The sequence below is a fragment of the Heteronotia binoei genome, chromosome 12 (assembly GCF_032191835.1).
Source record: "Heteronotia binoei isolate CCM8104 ecotype False Entrance Well chromosome 12, APGP_CSIRO_Hbin_v1, whole genome shotgun sequence".
Taxonomy (NCBI): domain Eukaryota; kingdom Metazoa; phylum Chordata; class Lepidosauria; order Squamata; family Gekkonidae; genus Heteronotia; species Heteronotia binoei.
The window spans coordinates 45,827,950-45,848,648 of NC_083234.1; the positions used below are offsets into that span (position 1 = coordinate 45,827,950).

The 20,699-nt window shown below is 45.6% G+C and overlaps 1 protein-coding gene across 1 annotated transcript in view; it reads left to right on the plus strand.

Moving 5' to 3' along the window:
* The window catches only part of FAM178B (family with sequence similarity 178 member B), a 235,287-nt gene that overhangs the window by 68,519 nt on the left and 146,069 nt on the right, over nt 1–20,699 (plus strand). The window contains exon 8 of the mRNA XM_060251835.1: nt 18,913–19,018. Coding sequence (XP_060107818.1) covers nt 18,913–19,018 — 106 coding nt within the window. The remainder of the gene's footprint in view (nt 1–18,912; nt 19,019–20,699) is intronic.

Consider the following 20,699-nt stretch of genomic DNA (forward strand, 5'->3'; position numbering starts at 1 on the left):
TGTTTCTCTAGCACTCTAAAGTGGTGAGAACCCAGCTAAAATCATGACATAAATTCACTTTTGGCCTCCAGAAAAATATCAAGGCCAGTTTGTACCTGGATTTTCCACAACCCCAGTATGGCCCATCTATTACAAAACCAGACACGTGGGAAGCAGGATTTCCCTAAGGCCTTTCAGATCTTGGGATGGAAAGGCGTCTCTTTCCATTAATATAGGTCACAAATCCTCCAAGGAAGTTCTGTGCAAACCTCACTGCAGCAGATGGGAGAAAGACAAAGGTTTTCTGCTTGTGCAGAAGAACTTAATCCCAATATGGCAAATCTGTCCATATCCTTCACTGCCATCTCCAAGACACTCTAAAATCCACTGCCAAAAGCAGCTCTCAGCTTGGCTTATGATGGCTCATATGCCTGTGAAGCAGGTACAGTGGGGCGTTACCAGTTTATGTCCTAGCTTTCCATAGTGGAGCTTCCCTGTGTGAATCATACACCTTGTGCACAGCTTGTAAGATTCCCCTTATTTACTGTGCAAAAAAGCTTAGGATATGTAAGATTGCTGTGAGACTAGCAGAGACGGTGTGGTGAATAAGCATAGCCTCTATATGAGTATGTACTCTCCATTTTCTTAAAAGTTTCCAGTGCTTGCGGCTGCCGTAAAGAAATATGAAAAGCGCCTTTAAAAATTACAAGCTAAGAAGCCTAACTGAGGCTATACTGATACTGTGGTGTGTTTACATGTGCATGTTCTTATATTGCACAAACTGTTTACCAAAACAGGTCCCTAGGATTCAAGACCAGCATTTGTTACACTTGGTTGCAGAGTTTTGCAACTCCTGTATCATTTCTTTAGGATGAGGAGAAATATACCATGCTGGATTTTTCAGCAGCTTTGAAACAAACAGGTAAAAGAGGATAGAGTATTCTTATGTTTCCCCCCTTCCAGAGCTTTGAGCTAACATGTCTTTGATTTAAGTTGCTAGCTTCTAGGTGGGGCCTGGTGCTCTTCCAGACTACAGGGATCAGTTCCCCTGGTGAAAATGGCTGTGTTGGAGAGTGGACTCTATGACATTATACCCTGCTGATGTTCCTTCCAAACCCCACTCTCCCCAGCTTCATCCCCAAATCTCTGGCAGTTTTCCAACCTGTACTTGGCAACCCTACTAGGGCACAGAAGAAAGTTAAGACTCTTGCACTTGACACAGGAACCCCTTGGCTGAGATGCTGATGTTTGGCTCTTTGTACGATCTGCTGGTTGGGGGAGGAAATAGGAGGCCGTTCAAACTGGAAAGTAAACACTGTGGACCAGAATATTTCTGGTTCATGGGCATCAGGTGATCTTGGAGAACCTATCCTGTGCCACTGCTTGTGTTAAACTGTATGATCTGATGTCCTCCTTCTTTTGGGAGATACGTAGTTGGTGTGTCTGTTGTGTTTCCTGAAATGCCAGTTGGCCTGCCTTGTAATCCATTGTGGGCTGGCCCTAGCCTGACTTTGTTTTTAACATATGACACTAAGACTGAGGACTCAAGGAGTAGCAGGACAGCTGAAGTGACAGAGAATCAGAGGATGCTGGAGTTTTGTGACTGGAACTCCAGGTGCATTATTTGGCCCTGAAAAGAACTTGAGAAGAGCTTTATAATGGGCTTAGGGGAGCAGTGCTATGGAAATGTGTTTTTTTAAAAAAACAACAGCAACAAAAACTCTCTTCCATCCTACTGTCTTTCTAAATCAGCAATGGCCACCTTGAGCTGTTTTGAGCCCTTGTAAAGGGAGAAAAAAGACCAGGAAAATTGCATTGGCTTTTTATTTTTCCCTATCCATTTTAACCTGACTGCTCAGCAATTTCATCGAATGCCCACGAGTTCTTGTATTGTGAGAAAGGGAGAAAAGTACTTATTTCTCTGCTTTCTCCATCCCATACATAATCTTGTAAACCTCTATCATGTCACCCCACAGTCGACGTTTCTCCAAGCTAAAGAGCCTCAAGTGTTTTAACCTTTCTTCATAGGGAAAGTGTTCCAACCCTTTAATCATTCTAGTTGCCCTTTTCTGGACTTTTTCCAGTGCTATAATATCCTTTTTGAGGTGCGGTGACCAGAATTGTACACAGTATTCCAAATGAGACTGCACCATCGATTTATACAGGGGCATTATGGTACTGGCTGATTTGTTTTCAAGTAAGGGCACATTTTTACTGAAAAAATGGTATAGAGACAGCACTGACCCTCTTTCTGTAGCCCCAGCCCATGTTAACAATACCCCAATCAGTTTTTAGGGCCAGCACTTCAGTCATAAAATCCCAGTGCTATGTGTAGTTTGGCCCCTGGAGACTGGCTTTCATTGTTCAGTTGGAGGGGGGAGGGTTGCCCTAGTACAGTTTTGTTCCCCACTGGCTTTTTGCCCTTGATAACCTTGGATGGGCAGTCCCTGTCTTTGAGCTGGGGGGCCGAACAAGATGCCCTGTGATTCCTCACAAACTCTTGACCCCAAGGCCCTGTGGTCTGTGATCTGACTAAGAACTCAATTGTGGCCTCTCTTTCTTTCTTCCAAATTGGGGTGGATTAAAGCCTCCTCCAGGTGTATCTAGCACTGCCTGGCAGTCAATAGGCCTCCCGCCCACAGGATTAACAGGCAGGTTTTCTTTGTTGAGATTCTATTGTTGCCAAGTCTGGGCAGGCTGCCAGCTCCCCTCCTGCTGCTTTTGGCCTTTGTGATTTGCCCAGCACTGATTCCTGTCCACCCCAACTGCTCACTCAGACACACCTGAGCCAGAGTGAATTAAGCTGTTTTTGCATAACAGCAAAATGTTCAGAGTGCCTTATATTCCAGGCTTCCACCCTCCCCTTTGCTCTTTTACTTCTTCTCAATTCTGAGAATCTTACACCATTGTTAGAACCTGGGGGTGGGGCTGGGCTTCCTTAAATCAGTTTGAGTGGAGGACTTACATAGAACATGTTACATGGAACTGGAGTAGTGTAGGAAAGTGTCACGAGCAGGATGCTAACTTATTCTTAAGAATTTTAGAAGGTTACTTATACCCCAGTTTTCTCCCTAATGGGAACCTAAAGTAATTTACAACAGCTCCTCAGAAGAAGCATGTCTTAGTTCACCAAAAGGCTTGTGGGATCCAAAATGGATTCTACTGTTCAGTCTGGACTATGAAATGACCTCTGGATTAGGTATCCATTGAGTAAAGAGGTGGACTCAAAGCATGTGCTGTAAGAGTTAGAATGGGTCAGGGACCTTCTTAGGCCATGCCAGAGGTGACCCCTTAAGTCCTTCAACATACCAGGAATGCTTCTAGTGTTGTATCTGCAAAGCTGCTGCTAGTACTGTGTGTAGAATGGTCTGAATTCATATGAATGGTGGTGTCATCAAACAAGGTATTTGTATTAATCATTCAAATATCCCCACCAATTTTAACATCCTTTCTTGAGATGAGCCCTGCTTGAGTGCAGGCTTCAAGGTCAGAATGCAACTTTATTGGATCCTGCAGTACCCTTCTGGTTCATCTGGGGTGTGTTTTGGTAAGGGGGCTTGAACATAAGAACATAAGAGAAGCCACGTTGGATCAGGCCAATGGCCCATCCAGTCCAACATTCTGTGTCACACAGTGGCCAAAATATATATATATATACACACACACACACTGTGGCTAATAGCCACTGATGGACCTCTGCTCCATATTTTTATCCCCCTCTTGAAGCTGACTATGCTTGTAGCCACCACCACCTCCTGTGGCAGTGAATTCCACATGTTAATCACACTTTGGGTGAAGAAGTACTTCCTTTTATCTGTATTAACCTGACTGCTCAGCAATTTCATCGAATGCCCACGAGTTCTTGTATTGTGAGAAAGGGAGAAAAGGACTTCTTTCTCTACTTTCTCCATCCCATACATAATCTTGTAAACCTCTATCATGTCACCCCGCAGTCGATGTTTCTCCAAGCTAAAGAGCCCCAAGCGTTTTAACCTTTCTTCATAGGGAAAGTGTTCCAACCCTTTAATCATTCTAGTTGCTCTTTTCTGGACTTTTTCCAATGCTATAATATTCTTTTTGAGGTGCGGTGACCAGAATTGAACACAGTATTCCAAATGAGACCGCACCATCAATTTATACAGGGGCATTATGATACTGGCTGATTTGTTTTCAAGTCCCTTCCTAATAATTCCCAGCATGGCGTTGGCCTTTTTTATTGCAACCACGCATTTTCAATGAGTTATCTACCACGACCCCAGGATCTCTCTCTTGGACAGTCTCTGCCAGTTCACACCCCATCAACTTGTATTTGTAGCTGGGATTTTTGCCCCCAATGTGCATTACTTTGCACTTGACCACATTGAACCTCATCTGCCACGTTGATGCCCACTCACCCAGCCTCAACAGATCCTTTTGGAGTGCCTCACAATCTTCTTTGGTTCTCATCACCCTGAACAATTTAGTGTCATCTGTAAACTTGGCCACTTCACTGCTTACTCCCAACTCCAAATCATTTATGAACAAGTTAAAGAGCATGGGACCTAGTACTGAGCCCTGCGGCACCCTACTGCTTACTGTCCTCCACTGCAAAGACCTCCCATTTATACTCACTCTCTGCTTCCTATTAATTAGCCAGTTTTTGATCCACAAGAGGACCTGTCCTTTTACTCCATGACTCTCGAGCTTACTAAGGAGCCTTTGATGAGGAACTTTGTCAAAAGCTTTCTGGAAGTCAAGGTAAACAGCATCTATTGGGTCTCCTTTGTCCACATGTTTGTTCACCCCTCAAAGAAATGTAACAGGTTAGTGAGGCAAGATCTTCCCTTACAGAACCCATGCTGAGTCTTCCTCAATAACTCGTGTTCATCAATGTGCCTACTCATTCCGTCCCTGATAATGGCTTCTACCAACTTTCCTGGTATTGAAGTCAGACTGACTGACCTGTAATTTCCCGGATCTCCTCTGGAACCCTTTTTAAAGATGGGGGTGACATTTGCTACCTTCCAGTTCTCAGGAACGGAGGCGGATTTCAATGAAAAATTACATATTTTTGTCAGAAGATCCACAAGTTCAACTTTGAGTTCTTTCAGAACTCTTGGATGTATGCCATCTGGACCTGGTGACTTATTAGTTTTTAATTTGTCTATCAGTTGTAGGACCTCCTTTCTTGTCACTTCAATCTGATTCAGGTCTTTCAATACCCCTTCCAAAATAAGTGGTTCTGGAGCAGGCAAATACTTCTCATCTTCCACAGTGAAGACGGAGGCAAAAAATGCATTCAGCTTCTCAGCCATTTCCCTATCCTCCTTCAGTAATCATCCTTGGTCATCCAAGGACCCCACTGGTCATCCAAGGGCCCCACTGCCTCCCTGGCTGGTTTCCTGCTTCTAATATATTTGAAGAAATTTTTATTATTGGTCTTTATGTTTTTTGCAATATGCTCCTCATAGTCCCTTTTTGCCTGCCTAATCACAGTCTTGCATTTGATTTGCCACAGCCTGTGTTCCCTTTTATTAATCTCACTTGGACTAGCTTTCCACCACTTAAAGGAGTCCTTACCTTTTACAGCTTCCATTACTTTGTTTGTTAACCATGCAGGCCTTTTCTTATACCTGTTTGTGCCTTTCCTAACTTGTGGTATATATTTTATCTGAGCTTCTAGGATTGTAGTTTTAAATAGCCTCCAAGCTTCCCCAAGGGTTTTGACTGTATTTACCTTTCCTTTCAGTTTTCTCTTCACATGCCTCCTCATCTCAGAGAATTTACCCCTTTTAAAGTTAAACGTGGTTGTGCTGGTCTTTTTGGGCAACTCTCTATTTATACAAATAGTGAAATCAATAACGTTATGGTCACTGCTCCCAAGCGGTGCGATCACTTTTACATCTCTCACCAAGTCTTGGGCATTACTTAGGACCAAATCCAGGATCGCCCCACCCCTGGTAGTTTCTGAGACCATCTGCTCCATAGCACAGTCATTGAGAGCATCTAGAAACTCAATCTCTTTCTCTCGACCAGAACACATATTGACCCAATCAATCTGCGGGTAGTTAAAATCACCTATTATGACACAGTTTTTATGTTTAGCCACTATCTTTAATCCTTCCATCATATTATAATCGTCCTCTATCTTTTGATTTGGTGGGCGATAACAAACTCCCATAGTTAAATTTCCTTTTGTGTCCTCTATTTCAACCCAAAGCATTTCTGGAAGGGAATCTAATTCTCTGACCTCAGTCTTACTGGACTGTATACCCTCTCTGACATACAGAGCCACCCCACCTCCAACCCTTCTGTCCCTATCCTTCTGATATAACTTATATCTAGGAATCACCGTGTCCCACTGATTCTCCTCATTCCACCAAGTTTCTGAAATTCCCACAAAGTCTGTGTTTTCTCCCAACACTCAACATTCCAACTCACCAATTTTACTTCGAACACTTTGCCCAAGAAACAACTTGAGAATTTATGGGAGAATTCAGCTTAATGATAAAAATACTTTGGTGACATCACTACTGTTGCTATGATCAGAGACTGACTTCACACATGCTACCAGAAGCACCTTGCACTGTTTGGGCCATGCACAAGTGGTGTTGATGCAGGACTAAGCAACAGTATGTGTCATTAAAGCAGGAAGGATGAAGCTCTGGGAGGGGTTTGTAAATTGAAAGGACTCATAGAGGGTGAAATGGCTGCAACTCCCCCTGTTGCTCTGCCCCCCCCCCCCACAGCATCTCTGTCATTGGGGGTGGGCAGGATTCACACTGCGACAGTGTCCCTGCATGTAATACTTTGCTTTTCCCCATAGAGATGAATGGCAGCCATTCATTTACATGGTAAAGGGTGGGTACTGTGGCAGTGGGGGCTAAATTGCTTCTTGCCTTTCTGCAGACTCAAGCCACTGATGAGAAAAAAGTATGTTATTATTGCTGTACTTTTTCTTCCTTCATGGCTCCATACTGGTTTCTGGGGGATTTTTGATCAAACTAGACTGGAGTAGAAGGTTGGGAAATGGCTTTTGCGTATGTATGAGTGAGAGATTGAGATCTGTTCTTCTATTTGTTTATCCCTCTGCCCATAATTTTTCTTTCAGATTGGCTTTTATTGCTTCCATATGGAGGTTTTGCTCTGTGTCCCCCCCTTTGCAGGGTTTTTTTGGGGGTGGGGGAAGAAGCTTCCATATGACATTGTCATATACTTGTCCACCTTCTCTGTGTTCCACAGCTTTGCTTTGTGTTTTTCCAAACTTGCTTTGGTATAATCTTTCTGGGATATCGAGATCTGTGTTTTAGAAGTCATGTGGACAGGAAGGTATGGATTTCCACTCTTGCCTGCCCACAGCTGGCACCATTTCAATTTGAACCTGCCATTCTCCACCCGTCTTCTAGCTGGCTTTAAAAAATGGTAATAGATATATCACGATAGCAACTCTACACTGTATTGATACACCTACTACTGATTGGAGATAAAGACAGCAAAAAGCACTGTGGTGGTCAGGGGGCAGGAACAAGGGGATAACATGGAGAATATCCCCTCCCCAATGTGAGATACAATGTCTGTGCTTTCTTTGTTCGTGTTTTTTTTAATGCTCATAAACCACTTTGATTTTAAGAAGGGTGATATATAAATGGTTAAAATCAAACTGATATAAAGATACCCACATTAGTGGAATTTATCTACTTGTTCAGGAAATTTGCCTCTCCAGAGACCTTCTCAATGTAAACTGCCCTTATAATGATCAGTGTTTGTATAACTGGAAGACCTCTGTATTGCATGGACCAGTAGTGGGGTAGAGAAGAGAGAGGCTGTCTTTCTTGGCGCATAGTGCTTGTGTGACAGCAATTTTGCCTTACACCCCAGCTGTGTTCCACACTACAATCCAAATGTTTTGTCCTATAGTATTTACTAAGAAAAGCACTGGGAATCAGGCCAACCCCTTCATATGCACAGTGCTCCCTACCCTCCCGTGAGTTCTGTTTCTTGGTCATGCTAGAGAGTGTGAGGCAAACTGAAAACTGGCTTTTATCTACCTATATCTGTCTAGTACTTTATATCCTTTCATTCGCCCAAGAAGCTCAGGATAATGCACATCATTTTGCCTTCTGCATTTTATCCTTATAACAAGTCTACAAGGCAGGTTAGGCTAAGAGCCTATGGTGGGCCCAAGGCTCCCTTACAAGCTTCACTACAGAGCAGGAACTTGAACCTTTCTCTCTTTAGCCATTACACCACAGTGGCTTGGAAGGGCATTGTGGGCCAATATAAGGATCCTATTACAGGATTCACATTACAGTATTTTTATTATAGGATTCTGATTTAAGCCTTATGCTCTCATACACATCATTGTCTGTCGTCATTGTCATCATCATCTGTTAGGCTTCCCATTCTCCTCAAGCAGGGCTTAGGGCAGTTTACAACCTCAGTACTACAGTAATTTAGAATAAAATTAGCATCAAATGCTAACATATCAGCCAGTAAAAGCAATACCCTGTTAAGATGGCAGAAAAAACTTCATCTGTCACTAGCCCCCTAAGGAGAGAGGGTTACAGAGCACGGAAGGTGTGAGAGTGCCAGATATTGTACTGTCCTATCGCTGCCCTCAACCAAATGCCTGGCGGAATATTTCTGCCTTGCATGCCCTGCAGAGAAGTAATAATTCCCACAGGGCACAGATGTTCTCTGGCAGAGAGTTCCACCAAACAGGTGGAAGCTAAATTGATCTTCATTGTGGTCTCTGTGCAGTCTCACACATGGGTCTTGCTGCAGGCAATGGATCCATACCTCGGAGTCTCCAATAGCTCACCTAGAGCGGGTTTTTTTGCGCGCTTTCCGCTCGCCCTGGGGAGCAGGCATTGACTGTGCATGCCTGGAGCGAGTGGGAGGCGCCATTCCCACTCAGTTTCTTCCTTTGCGCCGCCCGGACAACACCTACCTTGCTGCGTTCCTCTCTCCTCAGCTCGTCTTCTCCTTAGCTCGTCTTCTCCTGTTTGGTATCGTATTCTCCTTTTTCTCTTACCTTTCTTCTATCATTTTTCGTCCTTATAATTTTTTTTTAAAGCCCTTGTTTCTGCGCTTTCCTTTCGCTATTTTTCTCCACCCCCCCCCCCCCGCTTGTCCAGAGCGTATGGAAGGGAAAATTACTTTCAAAAAGTGTCGGAGGTGTGGATCTAAAATCCCTACTTCAGACGGACATTCATACTGGCTTTTCTGCTTGGGTGAAGCTCATTGGGTAGATACTTGCCCTCATTGCGCCAGCTTTGGTAAACAGGCGCGAAAAAACCGAGCAGCCAGACTTCAAAGTTTTCTGCTTGAAAAATATGCCTAGCTCTGATTTGCCGCCTCTCCCACACCAAGCGGGAGATTCGGCTGCTCCTCAACTTCACAAGAAGCATAAGTCTGACAAGAGACCATCCAAGCACTCCGACACCGGCCACAAGGCTTCGAAGAAGTCTCGCCATACCAATTCGTTTGCCTTGGCCCCGAAGAAATCCCGCGATCTGACAAGGTCGACTCCAACGACTTCCCCGAGGGCCACTACTTCAACCGCTATAGCGACATCGATGGTGTCTGTTTCCATACACTCGGCTCCGATCCAACCTCTTGTTCCACCAGAGCTTTCGGCACCCTCCAACGTCATCTCCGATATGCCTCATCTCACTCCTCACTCCCCAGCTGCGGTCGAGGTTATACCAGTTTGATCTTGCTCGCCCTCGGTCCATAGTGTGGTGCCATTCGACATCCTAGAAACTGACCCCCATTCGGATCCGTCTTTTTCTCAGGAGCATCCCCGGTCTTTGCTACAGGCTGGATCCTTTTGAGACATCGGAGTTTCTCCTCTCTACAGAGAGTCGTCAACACAGGTTTCCACCCAGCATGTCAGATCCTGCTCACCGGTTCGACGTCGTGATTTCCATTCACGCTCTCCAGTCTACCGTGAATACAAGGACTATTACCAGAGGGGTTGATATGAATATTCCTCACTCTCCAGATCACCATCTCCCAGACATCACCGGGTGTACCTTCGCTACTCCCATTCCCCCTCGGATGAGGGTTTCCGTCGCTCTCGGTATTGTGAATTCGAGGTTGCATCCCACAGCCGTGATGTATCAACACCTAGAATCTGTGACTTCGAATCTCCTCAGTACCATGAGCCTTCTCGAATCCGAGACCTGGAGTATCTCTCTTCTCGAGACCGTGAAGCCCTTCGAGTCTGTGAACCTCCTCGGTACCAAGATCCTTTTATACCCCGCACTGCTTCCGCCACCATATCTGCTGCTCCGGCCACAACTTCTACATCGGCCATGACTTCGACTGCCTTACAAGAAAAGTCTAAACCTTCCGAGGAACGTGCATCCACATCTGCACCTACTAAGCCTCTGATCTCCCCTGCAACCGAGGAATCCCAATCCGACGGGGACAGCTCAGGCTCTTCTGACTCTGAATATCCTCCTGGCTCTCCTGCCTCGGATTCCACGCAGCCAGCCCGTCTTTTTCCATCGGACCTTAACCTGATTACTACCATGGCTGAAGCCTTGAATGTTACTCTTCCTTCCAACTCACCCAAGGTTTCTGACATAGTCCACAATCTGGTTCAGGCGGATTTCCCAGCGGGGTCTCTCCTACCTATGTTGCCAGTGCACTTGGAAGGTCTGCGTGAGGCCTGGGACAAACCTGCTTCAATTCCACCTACTTCGAAGCGCTTTGACTCCCTGTACAGAGTACATGCTCCTGATTCTAAATTTTTAGCCTCCCATCCTGCTCCAAACTCCATAATCGTGCACTCAGCGACTAAAGCCAAACCATCCAGGCACCCTACTCCTCCTGATCATGAGGGCCGGAAATTGGACACATTGGCTCGCAAGATTTACAACCTTGCCTCTACTAATTCCAAGTTTCATAATTACTTGGCTTATTTTGCAGCATATACATTTAATCTCGCCAACCAATTTACTCCTCTCATTCCTTCTCTGCCTGAGACTTCTCAGAGAGCTGCATCTAATTTAGTCTCTGAGCTATCACGAGTTTTGAAACAGCAGATTAACACCATCAGACATGCCGTTTCCTGCTCATCTAGAGTGTTCGCTTCATCGCTGGCGTTGCGTCGACACGCCTGGCTGAGGTCAACCAACCTGTAACCCGATATTAAACAAAAAATCGAAGACCTACCTTTTGATGGTCTTGGCCTCTTTCATGCATCCACTGATGAAGTTCTCACTTTGGTAGATGATGGCCGCAAGAGGGCAAAGCGCCTTGGTGTCTCTCAGCCAGCCTCCCAGCAGTTCAATCAACCTAAGCCCTGGAGACCATCTTTTCAGAGGCGTCAACACTCTCCTAAGCAATCTGATTACTGGAAGAGGAAACCCCCCCAACAAAAGCAACCCTTCCAACAGAGGCCACGCTCTCAGCAGACAAAGAAGTCTTCTCAGCCAGCCAAGCAGTCTCTTTGACTCCCCTCTGCATCTCACTCAACAGCTGAATCCCTGCTATCAAACACGTCTTCTCCCGTTCTATCCAACCTGGAGCTCAGTCGCCATGGACTCTTGGGTGCTCACCATAATCCGCCTGGGTTACGCAATCAAGTTCGTTTTGCCACCTCACCACCACTACTTCACTGTTACTCCACCCCCCCCCCCCCTCATCTCAAACAAGAGATTCTGGACTTGCTCCAAAAAAATGCCATAGAACCTGTTCCTCCTCACCATCGGGGGACAGGTTTCTATTCACGATATTTTCTGGTGCCCAAGTGGGACGGGGCAAGCGACCCATTCTGGATCTCAGGAGACGAAACAAGCAGATAGTCTACAAGAAATTCAGAATGATCTCCGTCCAATCCATCCTTCCCCTAATTCCGCAGGATTCCTGGGTGGCATCCCTGGATCTTCAGGACGCTTATTTCCATGTGACTATCAGACCTCAGCACCGCAAATATCTTCGCTTTGCCATGGAAGAACATCACTTCCAGTATCGCTCCCTCCCTTTCGGGCTGTCCACCGCCCCAGAGTGTTTACAAAGTGCATGGCAGTAGTCGCAGCTGCTCTGCGTCTTCGCAACATTCTAGTGTTCCCGTACATAGACAACTGGTTACTCATCACTCCCACAGCACATCAACTGGCGAAAAATCTCAAAACAACACTCTCTCTTCTCGCCTCCCTGGGCCTGTGTGTGAATGCTACCAAATCTCACCTCACCCCAACTCAGGACCTACAGTTCATAGGTGCTCGTCTCTGCACATCCCATCTAGTTTTTCTTCCATGGGATCGTGCCCACACCATCCTGTCCCTGGCCCAGGAGGTCATACGTACCCCAACGCAACCTGCAATCACCATCCAACGTCTTCTGGGCCTCATGGTCGCAACAACCTCGGTTCTTCGATTTGCAAGACTGCGCATGCGACCTCTCCAGCTTTGGTTTGTTCGTGCCTACCATCCACACGTACAACCAAAGAATACTGTTCTCACTGTACCTCAGAGGGTTCAGCTCTCCCTTGTTTGGTGGACAGTACCAGACAATTTACTTTGCGGAATGCCCTTTGTTCTTCCTCCTCCGTCTGTCATCGTGACTACAGATGCCTCCAAGTGGGGATGGGGAGCCCACTCAGAGGACAAGACTGTCAGGGGTCTGTGGACTGCCCCCGAGAGGGCCATGCACATAAACTGCCTAGAATTCATAGCCATTCACAGGGCTCTTCAATCGTTCCTTCCATCTGTAATCGACCGACATGTCCAGATCACAACCGACAATATGGCCACAGTTTTCTATGTGAACAAGCAGGGTGGTACCAGATCTATCCGTCTGTGCCGCATAGCCATACTTCTTTGGGAATGGTGCATCAAAAACAGCATCTACCTGACTGCCATTCATCTTCCAGGGATAGAGAACGTCTTGGTCGATTCTCTCAGCAGGATTCACATAGACGACCACGAATGGTCCCTCAATCCACGTTACTTGCATCGCGTCTTTGCGTGCTTTGGGACTCCAAAAGTAGATGTTTTTGCTACGGACAACTCGAAATGCCCTCTCTTTTATACCAGGAGAGGCAACGATGCTTTCCTCCACAGCTGGAGGGGTCTTCATTATCTTTTTCCACCAACCCCTCTAATTACCCGATCTCTACTCAAAATTGCTCGGAACAGTACAGACTGCATACTGATAGCGCCATGGTGGCCACGGCAACCGTGGTTCACGAGACTCCTTCAAATGTCCCATCACACTTATCGTCGTCTTCCCCTGGCAGATGATCTCCTCTCCCAAGATCATGGCCAGGTATGGCACCAGAACCCCCAAATTCTAGGACTTACGGCTTGGAGAATTCGGCCACATCTTTACCACCGAGAGTAGCGGAAGTTATCCTGAATGCTAGAAAACCTTCTACCAGGCGCTCATACCAGTGTAAGTGGAGGCACTTCTGCTCCTTTGCATCCTCTCAACAACTTGATCCAGAGTCTGTACCTCTCCCTTCGATCCTAGAATACCTGCTGTCTCTACAAGTGTCTGGGCTCAGCTATTCTTCTTTAAAGGTTCACCTTTTAGCCATTTCTGCTTTCCATGAACCTATTGACGGGCAGACTGTTTTCTCCTATAGACTGTCCAAATCATTCCTCAAGGGCATGTTGCACCTTCACCCTCCTATCAAACCAATTGTGCCAGTTTGGAGTTTGTCAGTTCTTTCACAACTTATGAAACCCCTGTTTGAACCCTTGGCCACTGTGGATCTTAATCTTCTATCTTGGAAGACTGTCCTGTTGGTTGCTCTCATTTCTGGCAAGCGGGCCAGTGACTTGTGTGCTTTCTGTTCTGACCCACCTTATACAGTTTTTCATAGGAACAAAGTGGTCCTGAGAGCAGATCCTGCTTTCTTACCCAAGGTTGTATTGAAATCTCATCTTTCAACTTCTACTTCGTTGCCCACGTTTTTTCCTAATCCTAAAGACTCTGGACAAAGAGCACTACACACTCTCGATGTCAGAAGAGCTTTGTCCTTTTACCGCTCTCGTACACAACCGTTCCGTAAGGACCCTAACTTATTTGTGGCCTATTGCAATCCTCAAAGAGGACGCAAAATTTCTACCCAGAGACTCTCTAAGTGGGTATCCTTTGCGTTGTGTTACGAAGTTGCTAAGCAACCTTTACCTGAAGGCCTTAAGGCTCACTCGACTAGAGCAGTCTCGACCTCTTCGGCCTTCCTGGAGGGCGTCTCCTTAGAGGTTGTCTGTGCTGCTGCATCATGGTCCTCACCTTCCACATTCATCTCGCACTATGCCTTGGATGTTCGTGCCAGACGGGACGCCTCCTTCGGCCAAGCGGTCCTCAGGTCCATCTTCCACTAAAATCACCCCAGGTGAGTGCATGCATACATTGTAAGTATGGAAAAAATTTTTACTTGCCAGCACCCACCTTCCTTTTGACTTTCAGCTTGCTAGTCACCCATATGTGAGACTGCACAGAGACCACGATGAAGATAAACAGGTTGCTTACCTGTAACTGATGATCTTTGAGTGGTCATCTGTGCAGTCACACACACCCACCCAGCCTTCCCCTCTGCTGGCTTTTTCTGCCTTCTTTTTAACCTTTGTAGACTGTCAGTAGCGACTGGAAGAAACTGAGTGGGAATGGCACCTCCCACTTGCTCCAGGCATGCGCAGTCGATGCCTGCTCCCCAGGGTGAGTGGAAAGCGCGCCAAAAAATGCTCTAGGCGAGCTATTGGAGACTCCGAGGTATGGATCCATTGCCTGCGGCAAGACCCATGTGTGTGACTGCACAGATGACCACTCAAAGATCATCAGTTACAGGTAAGCAACCTGTTTTTCTCATTCCATCTCCCCCCCCCCCAAAAAAAAGAACATGACATATTGCTTGATTTGATCAAGATCCTCTCAACAGGATGGTTAGGGTTAAAAAATAAGTGATCCTGAGCCGGCTTGCTTTCTGATTAAATTATAGCGTTCAATGTAGGTCAGATTTTTGAACTAAAATCCTTTTAATAATAAAAGTCTCTGAAAAATCATTTGCAGTTGTGGAGAAGGGGAAGAAATAAATAAAAGCAGGGGGAAAGGAGGAAGCTGAACTCCTGTCTGATCTTCAGTTGCAGCCCAAAGCAATTTGAGATGGCTGGGAAATTGAGCCTTGAAATTGGAGGTTTCTGATGGGGATGAAAGGCGGGGGTTGAGAAGCAACCCCCCCCCCGTTAGATTAACTGAGTAGAATCCTGGGTGGAGTGTGAAATCGCCTTTTGCTCCACGTTGCCATGATGAAAGCGGGTGTGGGAAGTTTACCCCCACGGGACAGGATGAAGTTATTTCTCAAAATAGCAGCCGGCAACATGCCAGACTCAAATGGTTCCATGGTAGGGGGGAGGAAGGGGAGCCAAGGATGAAAAACCATGATTATTCCTTGCCTCATCTTAGCTGGGCATACTCTGTCCCCAAGACAAGAACAGTTTGCAAAGCTGCTGGGACTGGCACTATTCTTGGCTAATAAGGAACACTGCGGGGGCCTGCTGGCTCAAGCCAACAGCTAGTTCCAGTTGTGTAATATCTCTTGATTGGGATCAACCAAAATGTTATAAAACTGTGAAAGCAAGCCTTTGCTTAATCAGGCTGAATAATCATTAAAAAAATTAAGAGAGCTGGGGGCAGAGGGAGATACTAGAAAGACAGGTGTTTTGGTGTGATGGGAAAGTCAGCACGTTGTACCCTTCTGGAAATGGACACCAAGTGAGGCTGCAGGCTTAGATTGCATGAGGTTTGGATGCAAAACAGATTTCAAGAAGCATTGCAAGCTACCAAGCAAAAAACGGCCACTGTCCCTTTGAAAGTATAAAAGCCAGCAGATCCCTCCACTGTACAGTGAGAAAAACAAAAAAAACAAGGCAGAAAACAAAAAAAGGAAAAACTGTAACAGGCTTTACATTAACAAAGTTGGGGGCGATTTTAGTAAACTGAAGGAGCTAAATTTAGTAAAGAAGTTGAATTGTATAGTATTACTAGCAGTTGGAGGGTATGAACCACCCTGCCCCTCACCAAACCAATGATCTATTCAAGGGTCATCTATCTTCCTCTAGTTGTAGAATCCCTTTAAAGGTAAAGATAGTCCCCTGTGCAAGCACCAGTCATTTCCGACTCTGGGGTGATGTCGTGATTGATGCTTCCATGACAGACTTTTTTTTTTTTTTTACGGGGTGGTTTGCCATTGCCTTCCCCAGTCATCTACACTTTACCCCCAGCACGTTGGGTACTCATTTTACTGACCTCAGAAGGATGGACAGCTGAGTCAACCTTGAGCTGGCTATCTGAACCCAGCTTCCACTGGGACTGAACTCAGGTCATGATGTGAGCAGAGCTTGGACTGTAGTACTGCAGTTTACCACTCTGCGCCACTTTACTGTATAGCTATAGTTATGATTTCCTAAAATATGTGAAGATTGAAGGCCACTCCATATTACAATTCCAAACATAAAAGTAGCATAACAGCTTTTAATTAGAACCAAACGAAATATCACAAAGTAGTAAGTGGAAGCTTTTGAGTTCCCTTAGAATTCTTCATCAGGCTAGATCAATCTAATTTAACTAAATCTTGGTTCCATTTCAAGAAGATTACGAGCTGCAGACTTCGGGCTTGCTTTATGTTCTGAAACATTTCTCCTTCCCTTCATCTTTCTGTTTCTCTGTCTGTGTACACTGAACAACCAGTCAGATCAAGAGTTCTGTGGAACTCAAAAGCTTATGCTCACTATTTTGTGATATTTGATTTGTCCTAATCAAAAGGTATGATGCTTCTGTAGTTTTTGGAATGTCTCTATGGACCAGCATGGTTGCTTACAATCTATGTCTATCTGGTTCCATCATAAGCAGTGCTTAACCTGATCAGGGTTCACTACGGCTGCACTCTGGGAGGTGTTTCTGGTGCCCAGCCTTCAGTCCTGAAACATGTGAAAGCAAAATGTTAAAAAAGCAGAGTGCTCAAACGTGTAAAGTGCACTGAACAATCAAAACTATCCCTACACATGCCTTAGGCTACTGGTGAGCTCTTCCTGGTCAGAGAGGGAATAAGTAGCCCAGAGAGGGAATAAGTAGCCCTTAAAAATAAAACAATCCAGTGTATCTCTTCTCTTCATACACCAGATTGTATCTGCAACTCCTGCCAGGTGCTACATCCCATTGTAATTGTTGACTGAGGGTATCTTCATGCTACATGTTTGTATTGGTTTTATAGCACTTTAATATTAGTGATGACTTTCCTCCAAGTACCTGATTGTGATATATTTTAAAAAGATCTGTTTTAAATTATTGTCATCCAGCTGCCTTGAGCCTTGGAGCTGTACATAAGTGACTAAAATACCTCCCTTTAAATGCTGCTGTTGAGAGCTAGAACTCTCTTAGATCTTTGAAGGGATTCCAGATTGGTCAATCATCTGGCACCTGGCAGAGAGAGAGCCGGGTCTCCATTTTAGGGCTCAGAATCTGCTACTCCCCTTTTGCAAGAGGTAAGGTTTAGTGCAGGGGTGTCAAACTCATTTGTTACAAGGGCCAGATCTGACATAAATGGGAGTTTGTGGGGCTAGGCCATGTGTATCATAAAATGTAATGCCAGGTAGTGGAGATATAAACTTTATAAAGGATAAAGAGAAGTACAATTCAAGATATTATTTTTTACTTAAAATATAAACATGCTTAAAACTCTTGCAATGTTTTGTTTAAAATGGAAAGGTTAGGGGGAATAGTGGGATATGGCAATGCATTTTTAAAAATAAAACATCAAGCAAAAGCACAAGGATCATAGCAGAAACTAAAAAAATATAAGCGCAAAATATAAAACACTATGGGTTTAGGAAAACAAGAAATGGCTGGGCATTGCAAGCTTCTCCCTCTGCCCCCAGATCTATCAGATTGGCAATGGCTCTTCAGTGTTATACCCCCCCCCTTTGGCTGTGAGTTCCCAAGTTAGAGTACTCACTAGGCACCAGTTCTCAGGTTGTTATAACTGTATATCAATATAACAGTATTAAATTGCTTTTTAAAAAAGAATTGGAAAAAATGGGGGGAAACCCACAGTGGGAATTGGGCGGGGTGGGATAGCCACTTCTGGGAAACTGGAGTAGGGAAACCTGCCACCTGAAAGACCAATTGCCACTGTACTGTATTAACAGCCACTTCATCTGAGCCCACTTGCGGGAAGGGTGGAATAGAAATTGAATAAAATAAATAATCAATGGGGAATTCACACAAGGCTGTCCCCGTATGAAAACCACAAGAGATAATGGGGGTCTTTCAGATGGAGGTTGCTCCACAGCAAGCAGCGTTTTTAAATCTGAGGTTTCTCATAAAGGTTGTCCATTTATTGCTTTTCTATGGTTTCCTCAAAATCGTACCAAAAGTGCTTGGTGGAAGTGTGGAGAAACAATGAGGAAATCACAGAAAAACCACAAATAGACAATGATGTCCTGAGAAAGTTCAGAGGAAGAAAATGGTTTTTATACCCCGCTTTTCTTTACCTTAAAGAGTTTCAAAACGGCTTATAATCACATTTGTTTTCTTTCCTTGTGAGGTAGGTAGGGCTGAGAGAGTTCTGAGAAAATGGTGACTGGCCCAAGGTTACCCAGCAGACTTCATGTGGATAAGTGGGGAATGGTGTTCAGTTCTCCTGATTAGAGTCTACCGGTCTTAACCATTTCAAAATGCTGTAGTTTGGTGCCCAAAGAAGTGAAAAAACCCAAGAATCAGTTGGGAGTTCTGTTCAGATTTCATTGGAAAGCTTATGCAGCTCCCATTCATTTGACAGGTTTTGGTCAAGAGAACCTACTGGTTAGGTTTTTCCCATATGAATTAGTGGGAAGGGATGTTATTCAGATTTGTGACCTCAGGCACCAAGATATTTAGGACTGATCTTGTTCTCCCTCTTCTGACTCCTGCCTTTTACCTTTGTGCCTCTGCCTACAGGTTTTCCGAGCATCTGCTCAAATGTGCCAAAATGAAGAGTCAAAACCTCCTCCAAGAAGGTTCAGGCCAGCTCACCTTGGTAGATGTTCTTAGAGATATATTTAAGGTAGGTTGCAAGTGAACCCAAAATATATGCAGACATACACCATGTGAGTGGTGAGCCTGCTGTGGTAGTACACTTACTGTGTTTGACATGCATGTACAATCCTTTCTGCCGGTGTGAGCACTGGGAAAATCTATGTTTGCAATTTACTGTAGAAGCCAGATTCCCACCATGCTGATGGGCAGGCCCTTGAGTTACAATCCAAACCCACCTCTTCCTCCTTCTCCCCTTGTGGAAATGCATTAGAAAAACATATTTTAACATATTAAAATGTCAGGAAGACATGCATGGCACCCAAATGGAGAAGGGGGCAAGCACACCTGAGGTATAGAAAGAATGGTGAAGAGGAAAGCTGTGTTGAACATGGAGGTTGTATGCATGCCCTTTGTGGAGCAAACACAGGGGAAGTAACAGCTCACCCCACAGCTGAAAAATACTCACTTGCTCTTGTATGCAGACGTTATCTGTACCCAACCACCACCTGTTACCTGAGCCAGTCTGAGCTTATGGAAAAGCAGGCAGCCCCACACCATGTCATGCTGCTCCTCCCGCCCCCCTCTGTGGCGCCTCTTCCCTCTCCCCTCACAATTTTAATGCCTGGGAATGGGTGGCACCATGCTCCAGGGGCTCTTTAAAGGCCGCCCCCTCCCCCCACGAATCAGCTGATCAGCGGGTAAAGAGGCACAGAGGCCGACGGCTCCTATGCCGACCTTCTGGCGCGCTCAGGACAACCAGCGCTGGGGCAGCAATGGTGGGAAGGAGGAGCAAGCCGTTGAAAAGTGGCTGTGCTGCTGCCTCCTCCCCACTTCCTTCCTGAAGTGGGAAGGAGGCAGCGGCATGGCCGCTTTTTCAGCCGCTTGCTCGTCCTTCCCACTGTTGCTGCCCCAGCGCTGATCGTCCTGAGCGCACTGGAAGGCTGGCATAGGAGCCGCCAGCCTACATGCCGCTTTACCTGTCGATCAGCAGGGAGTGGCCTTTAAAGAGCTCCAGGAGCGTGGCGCTTCACCGGCCGTTCCTGGGAAATAAAATTGGGAGGGAGGGAGGGGGAGACAAATAGGGATTTGCTTAGGGGGCGGGATGGGGGTGATTTAAATGAATTATTGATTTAAATAATAAGAATAATAATCAAAGATTTCAGGTTTTCACGGCTGGTAACATCATTAGGGTTTGTAGAATCTTTCAGGCTCAAGTGCCGTGTTCTACTGGAGAAAGTTTTTCTTCCAGACGTTTCGTTCTTGGCTGCGGAGAACATCCTCAGTGACGTTGCAACCGGAGCAGGCGCTCTGACCTTCTTGGCTGCTGTGCATTGAGTGAGGCCAGGGCTGCTGGAGAGCTGCTATTTCTAGGCTGGAGGGGGTGTGGTGAAAGGGCAATAGGTTTGTGGATGTGCCCATTGTTTGGTGGGGCTTCCTGGAAGGGTAGTGATAAGGAAACTGGCTGTTGAATGTGACCATTGTTCTGTGTTAATTGCTGGGAGGGTTGGAAGAGGTGTGAAGAAAAGGAAGATGGTTGTTGACTGTGCTGATTGTTCTGTGCATAGTCTGCAGGGTGTTTTGCAAAGCTGGATACCAAGATTGGTGGATGGAAATGCCTTCTTCCTTTCTATTAAAGTTGTGCTGGTGTTTGTAAATCTCAATAGCTTCTCTGTACAGCTTCTCTGAGGATGTTCTCTGCAGCCGAGAAC